We start from the raw sequence: 15,958 nt of genomic DNA on the forward strand, positions 1-15,958 counted from the left end.
AGTCTCTACGCAAAAGAATAAATGGACACAAATCAGATGTCAAGAATTATAACATTCAAAAACCAGTCGGAGAACACTTTAACCTAAAAGTGGCAATTCTTCAATAAAAAAAACTTCAAAAACAGACTCCAGCGAGAAACTGCAGAACTGGAATTAATTTGCAAACTGGACACCATTAAATTAAGCTTGAATAAAGACTGGGAGTGGATGGGTCATTACACAAAGTAAAAACTATTTCCCCATGCTAATTTTTCCCCTACTGTTACTCACACCTTCTTGTCAACTGTTTGAAATGAGCGTTCCTGATTATCACTACAAAAGTTTTTTTCTCCTGCTGATAATAGCCTGGATGCATCCGATGAAGTGAGCTGTAGCTCACGAAAGCTCATGTTCAAATAAATTGGTTAGTCTCTAAGGTGCCACAAGTACTCCTTTTCTTCTTACTGTCAAATAGCAAATCTTAAACAATACACAACTGTTAAGAATATGAGTGAATCTTCTGATGCTAACATATTGCTCTAACATGGTTGTAAGATTCAATATATTTTTCTGTGTACAAAAAAGTAACAGGCTTTCAGCTTTAGAAACAAGCTAACAGGTAAACTACAGTAATAATCTCGCTAATTTGACCAAAGCCTAATCTTCCCGTGCCAGGGTGCAGACAAATTATGGTTTTCTTACCAATAAATATTGTATCAAATAGCCCCAGCAAAATGGCAAAGGCAAAGATATCCAAGACACAAAAAAATGATCTTTTAGTACAGATGAACGACAGGCATTTTGTTTGTTTATTTGTTTTTAATTTTACATGGCACTTTGCATAGCAACACTTCACCAACGTGTCTGTGTTCCAGAAGCGATGGTTTATCAAAAAACCATACTGGATACATACTGCTAAACACTATGTTTACCCATACAGCTTACCCAAGAGATTTTTCTATTTTGGGCCTTCTGATATGGTGTTTGGAAGGACTGTAAGACAGGAGGGTTGGGATGAGGCATAAACACAGTCTGGGGAAAAGTGGTGCTAGTCAGATGTCCAAAGGCATTTTGAGGAAGGAACCTCCAGTATGCAGGTAGTTAATATTACCTCTTCTTTAACCACCCCAGGGCTAAACGAATCAGTCAAAAAACTTTGGGATTGAATTATTTTTTAAAAGTAGAGAATAATATTTTAAAAAGCCAAAGTAAGGTAAATGTCTGACACTGGTGTGGGGCAGAAAAGTTCTTGTGCTATACAAAAAAAGCATAGAACAATAGATGCTAAGTTATCTGTCTAGGTATTTACGTGACTCCAACGTTTTAGCATCTAAGTACCTGAGCATGTATTATCTGAAACCCACTGTGATATAAATCTAGAGTGTAAGTCACATTTGCACAGGTTAGGCAAACAAATCAGTTTTCACCTTAACACCATGCATTATTCTTCACCACTATTCTGATTTGGTCAGTCAACGTAATATTTGTTACAATATGAAGCCAGGAGGAAACAAGCATTTGCACATACTGTCTGTCTTCTCAGGAAGAAAGGCTACATAGGAAGAAGAATCATGACAAGAGGGAGAATTCAGAGTAACAGCCGTGTTAGTCTGTATTTGCAAAAAGAAAAGGAGTACTTGTGGCACCTTAGAGACTAACCAATTTATTTGAGCATAAGCTTTTGTGAGCTACAGCTCACGTCATCGGATGCATACTGTGGAAAATACAGAAGACGTTTTTATACACACAAACCATGAAAAAATGGGTGGTTATCACTACAAAAGGTTTTCTCTCTCCCCACCCCACTCTCCTGCTGGTAATAGCTTATGTAAAGTGACCACTACATAATAGCTTATGTAAAGTGGGCCACCTTGATTATCATACACATTGTAAGGAGAGTGATCACTTTACATAAGCTATTACCAGCAGGAGAGTGGGGTTGGGGGAGAGAAAACCTTTTGTAGTGATAATCACCCATTTTTTCATTGTTTGTGTGTATAAAAACGTCTTCTGTATTTTCCACAGTATGTATCCGATGAAGTGAGCTGTAGCTCACGAAAGCTTATGCTCAGATAAATTGGTTAGTCTCTAAGGTGCCACAAGAGGGAGAATATTGTTCTAGTTGACCAAAAGTATAAAATCATATGTTCTTTAATGACATACGATCATCTCTACTAGAAGAGGAAAAAACAGATCGCCCTTCGTAAGACTGAAGTGTACAATGCATTCTCCCATTGATCCATTCTTTGTATCTTTTTATCCCTCCTTAGCCTTGACCATTCTTGGAAATGACACAGACACATGAATTAACAAGGAAGCCTATAGTACAACCCCTTTCCCACTAGAGCTACCCCAAAACTGTAAGATAACAAGGTTAATAAATCTTCTCTAGAAACAAGGAAGAGACTATGAACTACAACAGAAACACAACATTTACATGTTGGAAAATTTTCAGACTCACAAAAATGGCTTTGGAGAGGTGATTCCATCTTTGTAATTGGGAGAGTGGGGAAAGAATAGACAGTTAAAAGGCTCTGATGTAGTAAGTACAATGATACTTAGTGCCTGCATAGCGCTGTTTGTCTTTAAATCACTGTGCACATATTAACTTCACAACACAAATTTATTATCCCCATCTTAAAGATGGGAAAAGTAAGACAGAGAGATTAAGTGACTTGCTTAATGAGCTAGGATCTGAACTCCTGAGTTCTTGGTTTCCAGCCACTTGCCCAGTTCACCAGACCATGCTGGCTCATTGCGAATTTCTGCTATCCTACTGTGCAAGATACAAACTTGTTAACCTCCTTTAGGAAAGGGCTCACCACACTCAGTTTGATGTAAGCTCCCATATCCCAAGAGGGATTACATATGGGACAAGAGTTGAAGTGCGGATCTTTATCTAAAAAGAGGTTTTAACACAATAATTCATGTATTATTTGTACTTGTGGGGTTTAGAATTAAGTCTCCCAAACCATATTTGAATCATATTAAGTTTAATATCTATTAAAATCATGAATGTACTGTTGTGTATTCTTTTACACCATACTAGACAGTGGCACAGGCCAAACTAAAAACAACATAATCATCCCCTTAACAGTGCTGCATAGTGTGTTAATAATATCTAACCAACTGGTAGCCAAAAACAGCAGAATACAGTACAAATATACCTACAAGTTATATAAAATTCTATAATCCCAGTAGCCTAGAGCTTCAGTATTTTCCATTTAAAAAGGTACAGTACTGCATCTTACCACTGTAAAAACACAAACAAAATAAAAACAGTACCCTAGTAAGCCAGTGACCAAACTCACTGTTTTAGATTCCCAATTTGGATGGTATTCACCCAAGAGTTCTGAAGGAACTCAAATGTGAAATTGCAGGACTACTAACTGTCATCTGTAACCTATCCTTTAAATCAGCTTCTGGACCAAATGACTGGAGGATAGCTAATGTGATGCCAATTTTTAAAAAGGGGTCCATAGGAGACCCTGGCAACTACGGGCCTGACTTCAGTACCGGGCAAACTGGTTGAAACTATAGTAAAGAACAAAATTATCAGACACATAGATGAACGTAATTTGTTGGGGAATAGTCAACATGGTTTTTATAAAGGGAAATTATGCTTCACCAATCTACTAGAATTCTTTGAGGGGATCAACAAGCATGTGGACCAGGGGGATCCAGTTGATAATAGTATATTTAGATTTTCAGAAAACCTTTGACAAAGTCCCTCACCAAAGGCTCTTAAGCAAAGTAAGCAGTCATGGGATAAGAGGGAAGGTTCTCTCATGGATTGGTAACTGGTTAAAAGATAGGAAACAAAGAGTAGGAATAAACGGTCAGTTTTCAGAATGGAGAGAGGTAAATAGTGCGATCTGTACTGGGACCAGTCCTATTTAACATATTCATAAACGATCTGGAAAAAGGGGTAAACAGCGAGGTGGCAACATTTGCAGATGATACAAAAACTACTCAAGATAGTTAAGTCTTAGGCAGACTGTGAAGAGCTACAAAAGGATCTCTCAGAACAGGGTGACTGGGCAACAAAATGGCAGATGAAATTCAATGTTGATAAATTCAAAGTAATGCACATTGGGAAACATAATCCCAACTATACATATAAAATGATGGGATCTAAATTAGCTGTTAGCACTCAAGAAAGAGACCTTGGAGTGATTGTGGATAGTTCTCTGAAAACATCCACTCGATGTGCAGCGGCAGTCAAAAAAGCGAACAGAATGTTGGGAATCGTTAAGGAAGGGATAGATAAGAAGACACAAAATACCATATTGCCTCTATAAAAATCCATGGTATGCCCACACCTTGAACACTGCATGTAGATGTGGTCACCTCATCTCAAAAGAGATATTCTGGACTTGGAAAAGGTTCAGAAAAGGGCAATAAAAATGATTAGGGACATGGCACGGCTGCTGTATGAGGAGAGATTAATAAGACTGGGCCTTTTCAGCTTGGAAAAGAGATGACTGAGGGGGGATATGATAGAGGTGTATAAAATCATGACTGGTGTGGAGAAAGTAAATAAGGAAGTATCATTTACTCCTTCTCATAACACAAGAACCAGGGTAATTTGGTAATTTCATAACCAAATGAAATTAATAGGCAGCAGGTTTAAAATAAACAAAAGGAAGTATTTTTTCACACAACGCACAGTCAACCTGTGGAACTCCTTGCCAGAGGATGTTGTGAAGGCCAAGACTATTATAGGGTTTAAAAAAGAGCTAGATAAATTCGTGGAGGATAGGTCCATCAATGGCTATTAGCCAGGATGGTGTCCCTTGCCTCTGTTTGCCAGAAGCTGGGAATGGCTGACAGGGGACGGATCACTTGATGCTCACCTCTGGGACACCTGGCATTGGCTGCTGTTGGAAGACAGGATACTGGGCTAGACGGACCTTTGGTCTGACCCAGTATGGCTGTTCTTATGTTCTTAATTCAAGTTGTTTATCAATTGGGGAGACTGAGTTCAGAGCCCAGATAATAGTTTGCTACTTTCAAGCAAACAGCTGGAACATTAGTTGGGGATTGGTCCTGCTTTGAGCAGGGGGTTGGACTAGATGACCTCCTGAGGTCCCTTCCAACCCTGATATTCTATGATTCTATTAAACATTCTTAAAATGTAGCATTTGTTTGATTTTTTCTGCTTAATGCAACACAGAAAAATTGCCCAGAAGCTGCTTTTTGCACAATATGACTGGAACAACATATATATAATGGCATAGTCTGGGGGTTTAGGCTCTTAGCAGGACAGTAGCCTGGATGATTATTGCTGTCATATACCCAAAAGAGACAGCCGTCTGTATGGCTAAGTTACCGGTTTTTGATGTAGGTTCCAAATGTTATTGTATTACACACTATTTTATGAGGTGTATGACTAAGTGATTGTATGTTGTAAGATATCGTACACAGTATAGTCCAAATTTTCAACTCCGGTGTTTAAAGTTAGACACCTAAGTGGACTGATTGTCAAAGGTGTTGAGCATCAGCCACTGCTACTAACTTGAAAATGCTAACCTGTGTTTAGCTTCCCCTGATTTCCAAGCAGCAATATTTCCCCACTCCCACTGCATATGGCTTTCAGACTGGCCCTGTTAAACGCTACTAAGGACAAATATTCAAAACAATCTAAGCATGCAGTGTAGTTGTAGCTATGCTGGTTCCAGGATATTAGAGAGACAAGGTGGATGAGGTAATATCTATTATTGCACCAACTTCTGTTCAATAAAAGACATTAATTCCATCCACTTTATCTCTCTAAAACCATCTAAATGACATTTAGGCATTTTTGAAAATATTACTTTATGGCTAGGATTTTCAAAGGAGTCCTAGGTTCTGCACCCCCTATTGAAAACAGTGGGAGTTGGGTGATTTGCTTCCATGGGTTCCTTTGCAAATTAGAGTCCATGGTGCTTGGGGATTACTTCTAGTTGTTTTACATGTTCCTAAATCCTGCAAGAAGGCCAGGTTTTTCTTACTGATGGTAAGATCCCTGCTTCTGGACCTATCATCTTGCGCATCAGAAACTAATGATCATCAAATCTATAAAAGCCTAAAAAGCAAAGTAGAGATGGTCAATATTGTTGTTAAAAAATCAAGCCTGATCCACTCTGATAGAGTTACATTCAATAGTAGTAAATTGGTCAAATGAAACAACAGGGTTCACGCCATGTCTGTCTGTCTGTCTTGTGTCTCTCACACACATGCAGATGTGCTGGACTCTGACCACTGGGTTGAAAACAGTACCCAAAGTGTATTCACGAGTTTGGCAGAAGAGTGCAAGCAACCAAATTAGGCTCCCGTGATGCAAACATTTAGGCACATGTTTAGTTTCAATCACATGCTTAAAGTTAAGCATGTGTGTAAATGTTTGCAGGAGTAGGGCCTAAATCACAGCGATACATACTACTCTGAGGGACGAGGGGAGAGACTTACCTCCATTAAACTTAAATGTATTCCAATGAGGTAGGGCATCGGGGCACTGTGAAGAGAAACAAACAGCTCATTTATATTCAGATAATGCTGGGGGTTATTAACATACACTTAAAAAGCCAGCTGTAATATAGGTAACACGGATACAGGATTAAATTTTATTTAAAAATAGAAATCCAGATGCAACATTTCATTTGAGCCAAAAAAGGTCACTTTTATTTTGAAGTCTTATCTCTTAATTTGAAAGCCACTGTCTCTAATTTAATAATTTTTCCACTGTAGCTTGCAAGGTGAAGTTGTCATTACTAAAAAACAGCAGTTAAAGGAGGGAAGCTACCAAACATATTATTATTTTATTATGAATACACCCAGAATGACACCATGGACATCTGTGGATCCACTCTTCAAATAATGTCATTTAGAGAGGTTTGAAACACTATGTGGTTAAATTACTTATATATACCATGCAATAGGACAAGCTCTTGATCCTTTGGCCTATGCATGCCAAGAAGAGAGCATTTTAATATTTATTTATTGCTGAATTCAATAGATCCTGATACAGACTCCCATATTATAGAAAACAGCAGAAACCAGTTCATCTAGCCCAGTATCTGGTCTTCCAACAGTAGCCAATGCCAGGTGCCCCAGAGAGAATGAACAGAAGAGAAATCACCAAGTGATCCATCTCCTGTCGCCCATTCCCAGCTTCTGGCAAACAGCGGCTAGAGACACCATCCCTTCCCATCCTGGCTAATAACCACTGATGGACCTATAATAACCTGTTTGTTGACTGCCGACAAATGTGCTCAGCACAGTACAAAAGATGGAGTAAATTAGCTCATTCATCGAAGAGCTAACATTCTGTGTGCCTGATGGGAGTTACACACCTATATCTAAGTGCAGAATTTTGCCCTAAGCAACCACTGGTATAACAAACTTAGTGCCTTTTTAAACCCATTTTCTGCATTAATTCATTCAAGAGGATTGTAATTGTCTGGTTTCACCCACATAGTAGTGTTGGGAGATTTAATGCACTGGATGAGGTACACCACATGCTGTAATAGGCATGTGATCTTGAAGGTGTGTTGTGGAGGGGTGCTGATCATTGTACCAATGGAGATATGTCTGCAGATTTTGCATCTGTTATGATGGCAGGGTCTGGTGCCACTTTGAGTTGGTGTGTCCTGGTCTGTGGGGAGCTTGCTTCTGATGATAAGCCTGGTGAGGTTGGGGGCTTGTTTGAAGGCCAGAATAGGAGATTCAGGAAAGATTTCATTTGGGATGTAGTCCCCATCGAGTATGAGTTATAACTGTTTAATGATATGCTGTATAGTTTCCAGTGGAGAGTGGAAGTTGCAACGAAGGTGGGGGTGCAGTGAGAGAGTGGTTTTTTTCTGTATTAAAGCAGGTTCTGTCGGGGTATTTGGGTGGCCCATTCCACGATGTGATCTACATCTCTGGTGGAATGTCCTTGTTTGGTAAAGGCGGTTTTAAGTGTGTTAAGGTGCATATCCCAGACTTTCTCCTTGGAGTATATTCTGTGGTATCTGAGGGCCTGGGTGTAGATAACAGATTTCTTGGTGCGTTTGGGTGGTTACTGGACCTGTGAAGTGTGGTGATCCTGGGTTTCTTGTCTATAGTTGTGTGTAGAGTTCCATTTTTGAAGCTGATCCTGGTGTCCAGGATGTTGATGCTGGTGTGGGAGTGTTTTAGAGACAGTTTGATGGATGGGTGATGGTTGTTAAAATTGTGGTAGAAATCTATGAGGCAGTTTAGGTCGTTTGTCTAGAGGATGAAAACATCATTGATGTACCTCAGGTATATCATTGGTTTTATGGTGCATATGTCCAGAAATTTTTCCTTCAGGTGGCCCATGAAGAGGTTGGTATATTGGGGAGCCATCCTAGTACCCAGTGCTTTTCCCATAGTTTCCACAAAGTGTTTGTTGCCGACTGTACAATTTTTATCGGTGAGGATGAAATTGACGATTTTAGCAATGTTTGGGGTGGATATCTGAGTTTTGTCCATTGTCTTGTAAATATTTGAGGCAGGCAGTGATGCTGTCATTGTGAGGGATGTTGGTGTATAAGGAGGTGACATCTATGGTGGCAAGGACAGTATTCTGAGCAAGGCTGTTAATATTGCAGAGTTTTTGGAGGAAGTCAGTTGTATCTTGGAGGAAGCTGACTCTATTGTGGCGATTGGTTTGAGGCTGGTTTCTATTATGAGTCCTGATATTTCTTCAGTTAGAGTGCCATGGCCAGAAATGGTGGGTCTGCCTGGGTTCCCTTATTTGTGTATCTTGGGAAGCATGTAGAAGATTCCTGGGATGGGTTTATGAGGGATGAGGTTGTAGAATTTCTCTTAGAGTTGTTTGGGGAAGGATTTGAAGATATCCTTAAATTCCTGGGCAAACTGGGCTGTGGAGTCGTGTCTGAGTTCTTTATAGCAGGTGGAGTCAGAAAGTTGTCAGTTGGCCACATTAACGCAGTCATCGTGGTTGAGAACTATGATGGTGCCGCCCATCACCGCTTTATTTGCTGGTTGGTCACTATTTGGTGCTTGGATTTTAGGAACTGTACAGCTGTCCTCTCGGCAGTGGAGAGCCTGTGGTGGATGTGATGTTTGTTAAAGTTTTCACAGTCAATTTTTTTCATGAAGCAATCAATGTAATGATCAAGTGTGTGGTTTCATCCACTGTGGGGTGTCCAGTCAGGGCATGCTTTTTTCTGATGATTGTTGGTGGGGACCTAGTAGTTGTGGGTGATGAAGTCGTTGTTGTGAAATAATTCGCTGAGATGGAGTTGGTGAAAGAACTCTTCTAGTTCTCCACATGTTAGTATGGTATCAGGTTCTGTGGCGGGGCAGAAGATCAGTCCCTTGGAGAATATGAATCATTCAGCTCCAGTGAGGAGTACTTTTGATAAACTGATGATGTTGGGGTCTATATAATGTCCATGTAGTGGGTCCTGGTGCCACAGTTTATCCTAGAGGTGAAGTTCTGTGCATTGTAGAGTTGTAGTTCATTCCCCTTTTTGTATTTGGTTGAATGGCTGTCATCAGGTTTTTTGGATAGTTGTTTTGGGTTTCTTGCATGACCTCCAGGTAGGTTTCCTGATTTTTTCTTTCCAGGGTGTGGGTGTATGATGATTTCTTGTATGAGGTGGTCCCTTCTGGAGCATGTGAGGTGCAGGAAATTGTTTCTCAGTTTTTCTGAAATCCTTCTGTAGAGCTGTACAGCATATTTGAAGTCACATGTAGTGGTTAGAGAGATGAGATTTTGCTTCTTGCATTTGCTCAGAATATAGATGTCACTTCCTTGCCATAACAGATGCAAAACCTACAGATATATCTCCCCTGCTACAATGATCAATACCCCTCACAACACACCTTTCAAGATCCATGGGTCCTACACATGCCTACCACAATATGTAATGTACTTCATCCAGGGCACTAAATGCTCCAACAACCACCATGTGGGTGCAACCAGACGACCACTATGCTCTCGAATGAACTCACGCAGAAAAATGATAAAAGACAATCATCATATCACCTGTGGGTGAACACATTTCACAGAACAATCACTCCATATCTGATCTCTCAGTCCTCGTCCTCAAAGGAAACCTGCACATCACCTTCAAAAGACGAGCCTGAAAGCTAAAATATATAACTTTGCTAGACACTAAAAATCATGCTCTTAATAAAGAGACTGGATTTATGGCTTATTACAACAATCCGTAACCCACTAACCCGCCCCTTTTTTGTCCCCTGGCTGCAGGGGTGCTCACGAGCCACTTCACCTTGAATCGTCCCTTAAAATGTGTGTTAGATATGCTAAACAATCTGTTCCACCTTCTATTTAGCTGTGACACTCTGAGTACCTTTCCCAGACCTGAAGAAGAGATCTGTGTAGCTCAAAAGTTTATACATTTCTCCAACAGAAGTTGGTCCAATAAAAGATGTATTACCTCCTCCACCTTGTCTGTCTAATATCCTGGCACGAACATGGCTACAACAACATAGGCACACATCTTATTTTATCACAAAAACAGGGTAAAATTATACTAATTTGATTTTGGATATTAAATTCTTGTAGATTCACGAAAGTTTAGTTCATCTTTAATCTTAAATAAAAGTGAAAGGAATTGTAAAAGAACCACTATAGTGCCTTCTTATGAAGAATAGACAGAAGCTCATAAAAATGTAGTGTTGGAAGCATTAATAGAAGATGCTATTAAAATCTTATGTATTACTGCTTTGTCTCAACACTATACAATAGTTTGACTAATTTGTATGTTGATCTTCTCAATCCTTCATATTAGTTTAGCACCAAAAGGCCACATCAGGATTGCTGCCCTATTGTGCTAGGTGCCATACTAACACAGACAGAGGCAGCCCCTGCCCTGGACAGTACACAACCAAAATTTTTGATTACCTTTTAAAGAGACATTATATATGAATTTTCAGTATCCTACAACAAAATTTCTAGGTCTCATTAAAGTGATGAAGTAGCATATTGCACATCAATGAAGTTTGGGGACCCCAGTAAGAACACTCCTGTTTTTTCCCATTTTGCCCCAACGCAGTATCTTTCAGTGAGTTCCCACTTACCAGAGAGATTGCCACCTCAGAAACTCACTCAATAAGAATTCTGGGGTTCACGATTCACTAGGAGGTCTACAAGTTAGCAGTAGTGTTTGAAACCACTCTCCTGTATGTTGCAGCTTTTGCCATATTACTAGGTGTACACACTAAAGTTCAAGGCTTACATGGGAAATATCAAATTGGAGGGTATTTGTTTGTCATTTTGCATGTTTTAATTTCAGGAAATAGATATTTCCTTTACACATACTGCTTCTTTTCTAACGACTGCATTCCAGGAGCAAGGAAATACCCAACAATTTTATACTCCAAGTGCAAACCAGCTGCAAGCTGCACAAATGCTCAACTTCCCTGCGTGCCTAGCTGTGCTGTCCCAGCCTTCTCCAGTATACACTGAAATGAATGTGTTTCTAATTAAGTAGCTTTGAGAACATGACAGCTTCAGTGTCAAAAATACAAAGTCTGAACCTCGGCAGGAAGTCTTAAGACTGTAAACGTCTCATCTAGTGGAACCTTGGCTAAAGTAATGAAAGGAAGCAGGAAGGGTGCACTACTCCAGAAAACTGGACATTTATTAATGTGTCCAGCACAGCCTGTCACAGACCATAGAAAAACTGAAATCTGTAAAAAGTTAATTAACTGTATCATGTCAATCTTTCAATCTTCCACAATTAATCAACAAATGGACTAGGGAGAATAATATATTTAATAATAATATGAGAACTGCTGAAATCAGGTGCCAACAAGTGAGATTCTAAGAAGCTGTAAAACAGATATAGCCTAAGAAATTTGGAATTAAATAACTAGGTGATGGATTGCCTAACCAATTTATTAATATGAGGGATCTAATTTAAAAGAAATGTAGCACTTAAACATGTTATAGTGTGGGGGTTATAGTGATCAGATTTAAAAGGTAATATGTTATTATTTATTATTTGTATTGCTGTACTGCTTAGGAGCCCAAGCTATGGACCAGGCACTGTAAAAAACACAAAGCATCCGATGAAGTGAGCTGTAGCTCACGAAAGCTTATGCTCAAATAAATTGGTTAGTCTCTAAGGTGCCACAAGTACTCCTTTTCTTTTTGCGAATACAGACTAACACGGCTGTTACTCTGAAACAAAGCAAAAAGACAGTCCTTTCCCCAAAGAGCTTACAATCTACTTATAAGACAAGAGACAACAGAGGGATGCAGACATTAGTGTAATGGAAAAGGAGAGTTTTAAAGGGGGGGGGGGTTGAAGGAGGATAATGGGTTAGTTTTGCAGAGGTTTACAGGAAGTTCCTCCCTAGCATGTGGAGCAGCACAGAAGGAGGCACAAAGATACTTGTTTGAAAATTTAGTAAGTGGGTGATGGAAGCTGCCACAGTGAGTCAATTGGAGAAAGAAGTCAACATCTCGAGAGATGATAGGTAAGATGGGGATAGGTTGTGAAGAACATTGAACGTAAAGATAAGTAGCTTATGTTTGATTCAACAGAGAAGGCAGAGCCAGTGGAGTGATTCAAAGTGAGGGGCAACATGGTCAAAACAACAGACTAGGACAGTGGCTTTCAAACTGTGGGTCGGGACCCCATTTTAATGGGGTCACCAGGGCTGGCTTAGACTTGCTGCGGCCCGGGACCAAAGCCCAAGGGCTTCAGCCCTGGGCATCGGGACACAGGTTACAGGCCCCCTGCCTGGGGCTGAAGCCCTTCGACTTTGGCTTTGCCCCCTGCCCCCACACCAGGGGCTTGGGCTGGCTCAGGCTTCAGTCCCCTCTCCTGGGGTCGCATAGTAATTTTTATAGTCCAAAGGGGGTCGCGCTGCAATGAAGTTTGAGAACCCCTGGACTAGGAAAATGATCTTTGCAGCAGCATTCTTAATGAATATGAATGTGGCAAGGTTGCATTTGTCAGGGCCAGAGAGAAGGCTGCTGCAGTAGTAAACAAGACACAAGATGATGAGAGCCTGGATAAACATTTTAGCTATGTGAATAGAATGGTAAAGCTGTGTGTTAGAGATATTATGAAGAAATAATTGGCATGATTCAGACTGTATGTGAGAACCTAGAGAGAGGTTTAAGTCCAAGATGGTGACCAGGTTACGGGCCTGAGTTACAGGCAGTATGATGGTGTTGTCCATAGTGATTGAAAAAGCAAGCAGCAAGGAAGGCTTGGTGAGGTGGAGGGAGTGGGGTGGGCACGGTTAAGAGCTCTCTTTTAGCCATGCTGGGCTTAATCTGACAGACATCCCCAAGGACATGTCAGAGAGAGAAGCTGAGATTTTAATTTGGACAGATGGAGAGAGGTCTGAGCACAGAGGTAGATCTGAATCCTTACCAAAGGGGCTGTAGTTGAATTTGTGTCTTCAGATCAGATTACTGAGATAAGTTGTAGAGGGAGAAGAGAATGGAACGAAGGACAGATCCCTGTGGAATCCACACAGAAAGTTGCAAGGGGGATGAGGAGGAGCCTCTGAAGGACACACAGAAGGAGCCATTAGAAAAGCAGGAGAAGAACCAGAAGACGACAGAGATATGGAAGCAAAGGGAAAACAAAATAGCACAACTGACTGCATCAAAGACAGCTGACAGGCAAGGAGGATGAGGATGAACTACTGGTGCTGAGCTTTGGCGAGAGTGGTTTCAGTGGAGTGGAAGTGGTGGAAGACAGACTGGAGAAGGTCTAAAATGGAACTGGAGGAGAGGAACTCCAGATGGAGACTGTAAATAGCATGTTCAAATGAGCTCAAACTAAATGGATATGGGGCAGTAGTTGGTGAGGCAACCACGGTTAAGGATGAGGGGTTTTTGGTTTGTTTTTAAGATAGGAGAGACTAAAGCATGCTTGTATGATGAGAAGGGCCCTACCAATTTCACGACTGTGAAAGATGTGTCATGGACCATGAAATAAGCCCTTCCCCATGAAATCTGATCTCCCCCATGCTGCTACGAGATCTCTGCCAAGGGGCTCCTAGCTGCAAATCCTGGCTGGGCTGGGGAGGGACAGGACTTGTCCTTCCCTGCATGGCTGCTCTCACTCTCAGGTGGAGATCAGACCCACCTCGGAGTGCCTCCCCCTGCTACAGGAAGCTCTGGGGCTGGGCAGCAGCCCTGAAGGTTCCTGCAGCTGGAGGAGGCTTGTGGATGTGAGTCCGAACTCTGGGAGTGCCCCAGCCAGACTGGGGAGGGACAAGACTTCTTCTTCACCTGCACAGCTGAAAACGTGAAACTGACCAATTTTAAAACCCTCTGGCCGTGAAATTGAGCAAAACGGACTGTGAATTTGGTAGGGCCCTAATTATGAGGGGGGAAAGCCAGAGGAGAGAGACAGAGGTTAAGGAGAACAGTAAGAGGAGGGATGAGAGCAGATACAAGAGAATCAGGAGATGTGATGGGATCACTGAGACAAGTGGATGGTTCAGAGGGGGAGAGAAGATGAGAAACGTCTGTAATATCACCCAACTCTGAAAAACTAAAATAGAAAAAATGCTTATAAATATAGATCTTATCCATCAAAATTACATACAAAAAACTGAATTCTACCAACCCTACTCATAAGTGTGTGGTGAACTTTAGTAGCAGGCATTAGTCATGGATATAGAACACACAACAATCAAAGCATGTGGGCGAAAGTCACATGATGCAGACACATGACAGTTTCTCTCACACTCCATTTTTCAGCTACTGCTGGACATCCTGTTCTTCTGTGAATACCAGTTGCACTAAGATGTTTGGTGGCAGCCAATACCTATTAAATCCCAGATTAACAAAGCTCTAATTCCAGCCACACTTTTTGCTTAAGCAATATGACTGCCTGGGTCTTTTTCTGGCCATTGATTCACTGTTTGCCGTATCATTTTCCAAGGAGAACAGGGATATTTATAATCAAATGAGTTATACAGGTAAATATCAAATAATAAGAATAGCAATGTGTAAGCATGAATATGGATATTGTGGACTTAATGGCTTCATATTGCCCATTAATTGTAACTGCATTTTTACAATTTGTTTAATTCCTTCCCTCAGGCTAACTAGAGACCCCTTAATTATTTTCCCAAGAGGTGGGCAACTATTAATTGGAAGAGAGGCAGGTGAAATAGAAGGACATTTCTGCTTAAGTGCTAATTTAAAAAAAATATATACTGCCATTCAAGATGCAATGAAATTTAAAAACCACGGACATCAAGAAGGTACATAATTTACAGCTACCTTGGGATTTCTGCAACTTTGCTCATTTATTTTAAGGAAATGGACAGTTACCGTCACAGATCATACTTACTCTATTTGTGCCCTACCTGAGGTACAAACATAGTGTTATTCTGCACCCTTACTCATACTGAGTAGAACCTTACTCTGCAAGCAGTCCCACTGATTTCCCATTGAACTATTCACTGGAGGGTGGCAGAAACTGGCCCAAAACTTTTGAGTATTAGATGCAAATTAAAAACACTATTTTTTTAATTTTAAAGTGGATGAACCTAGTAAACACTGTAACAAAGGAACCAAAAGAATCATTCCATGGGGCATTTAGCAAGCACAGGGATGTACCAGGTTGGCCCAAGACATCTAGTGGCAGGTTCATGCAGGAGAGTAGAGTTCAGGGTCTGAGCTCAGTCTCCTGATCAGCAGGGATTATCCTCTCTGATCAGATAAAGGAGCACATCCCAACCACGTGGGGATTTTGAAAGGGGTGTGTGTAAAAAGAAGACTGCACACTAACAGACACACTTGTTCCACAGTTGCTGCAGAGTGGTCTGAAAAGGCAGCTCTCAACTTGCTACTGAGTAAGGATATGCAGGAATACCAACTGCTGACTACTCTATCAAGGGTTATAAAAGTTGGTTTATTCACCTTAGAAGAGATCCTGTTCTCATTGGCAGAGCCCCCACAACACAATCAGGGACTTTGTATTCTGGGCAACAAAGAGATACCAGCCCATTTTATAGG

At 40.8% G+C, this 15,958-nt stretch overlaps 1 protein-coding gene across 2 annotated transcripts in view; it reads right to left on the minus strand.

Moving 5' to 3' along the window:
* The window catches only part of DENND1A (DENN domain containing 1A), a 373,522-nt gene that overhangs the window by 142,216 nt on the left and 215,348 nt on the right, over positions 1–15,958 (minus strand). For both annotated transcript variants that reach the window (XM_074973359.1, XM_074973358.1), the window contains exon 11: positions 6,430–6,475. In XM_074973359.1, coding sequence (XP_074829460.1) covers positions 6,430–6,475 — 46 coding nt within the window. The remainder of the gene's footprint in view (positions 1–6,429; positions 6,476–15,958) is intronic.

Source organism: Natator depressus, chromosome 16, assembly GCF_965152275.1.
Source record: "Natator depressus isolate rNatDep1 chromosome 16, rNatDep2.hap1, whole genome shotgun sequence".
NCBI lineage: Eukaryota > Metazoa > Chordata > Testudines > Cheloniidae > Natator > Natator depressus.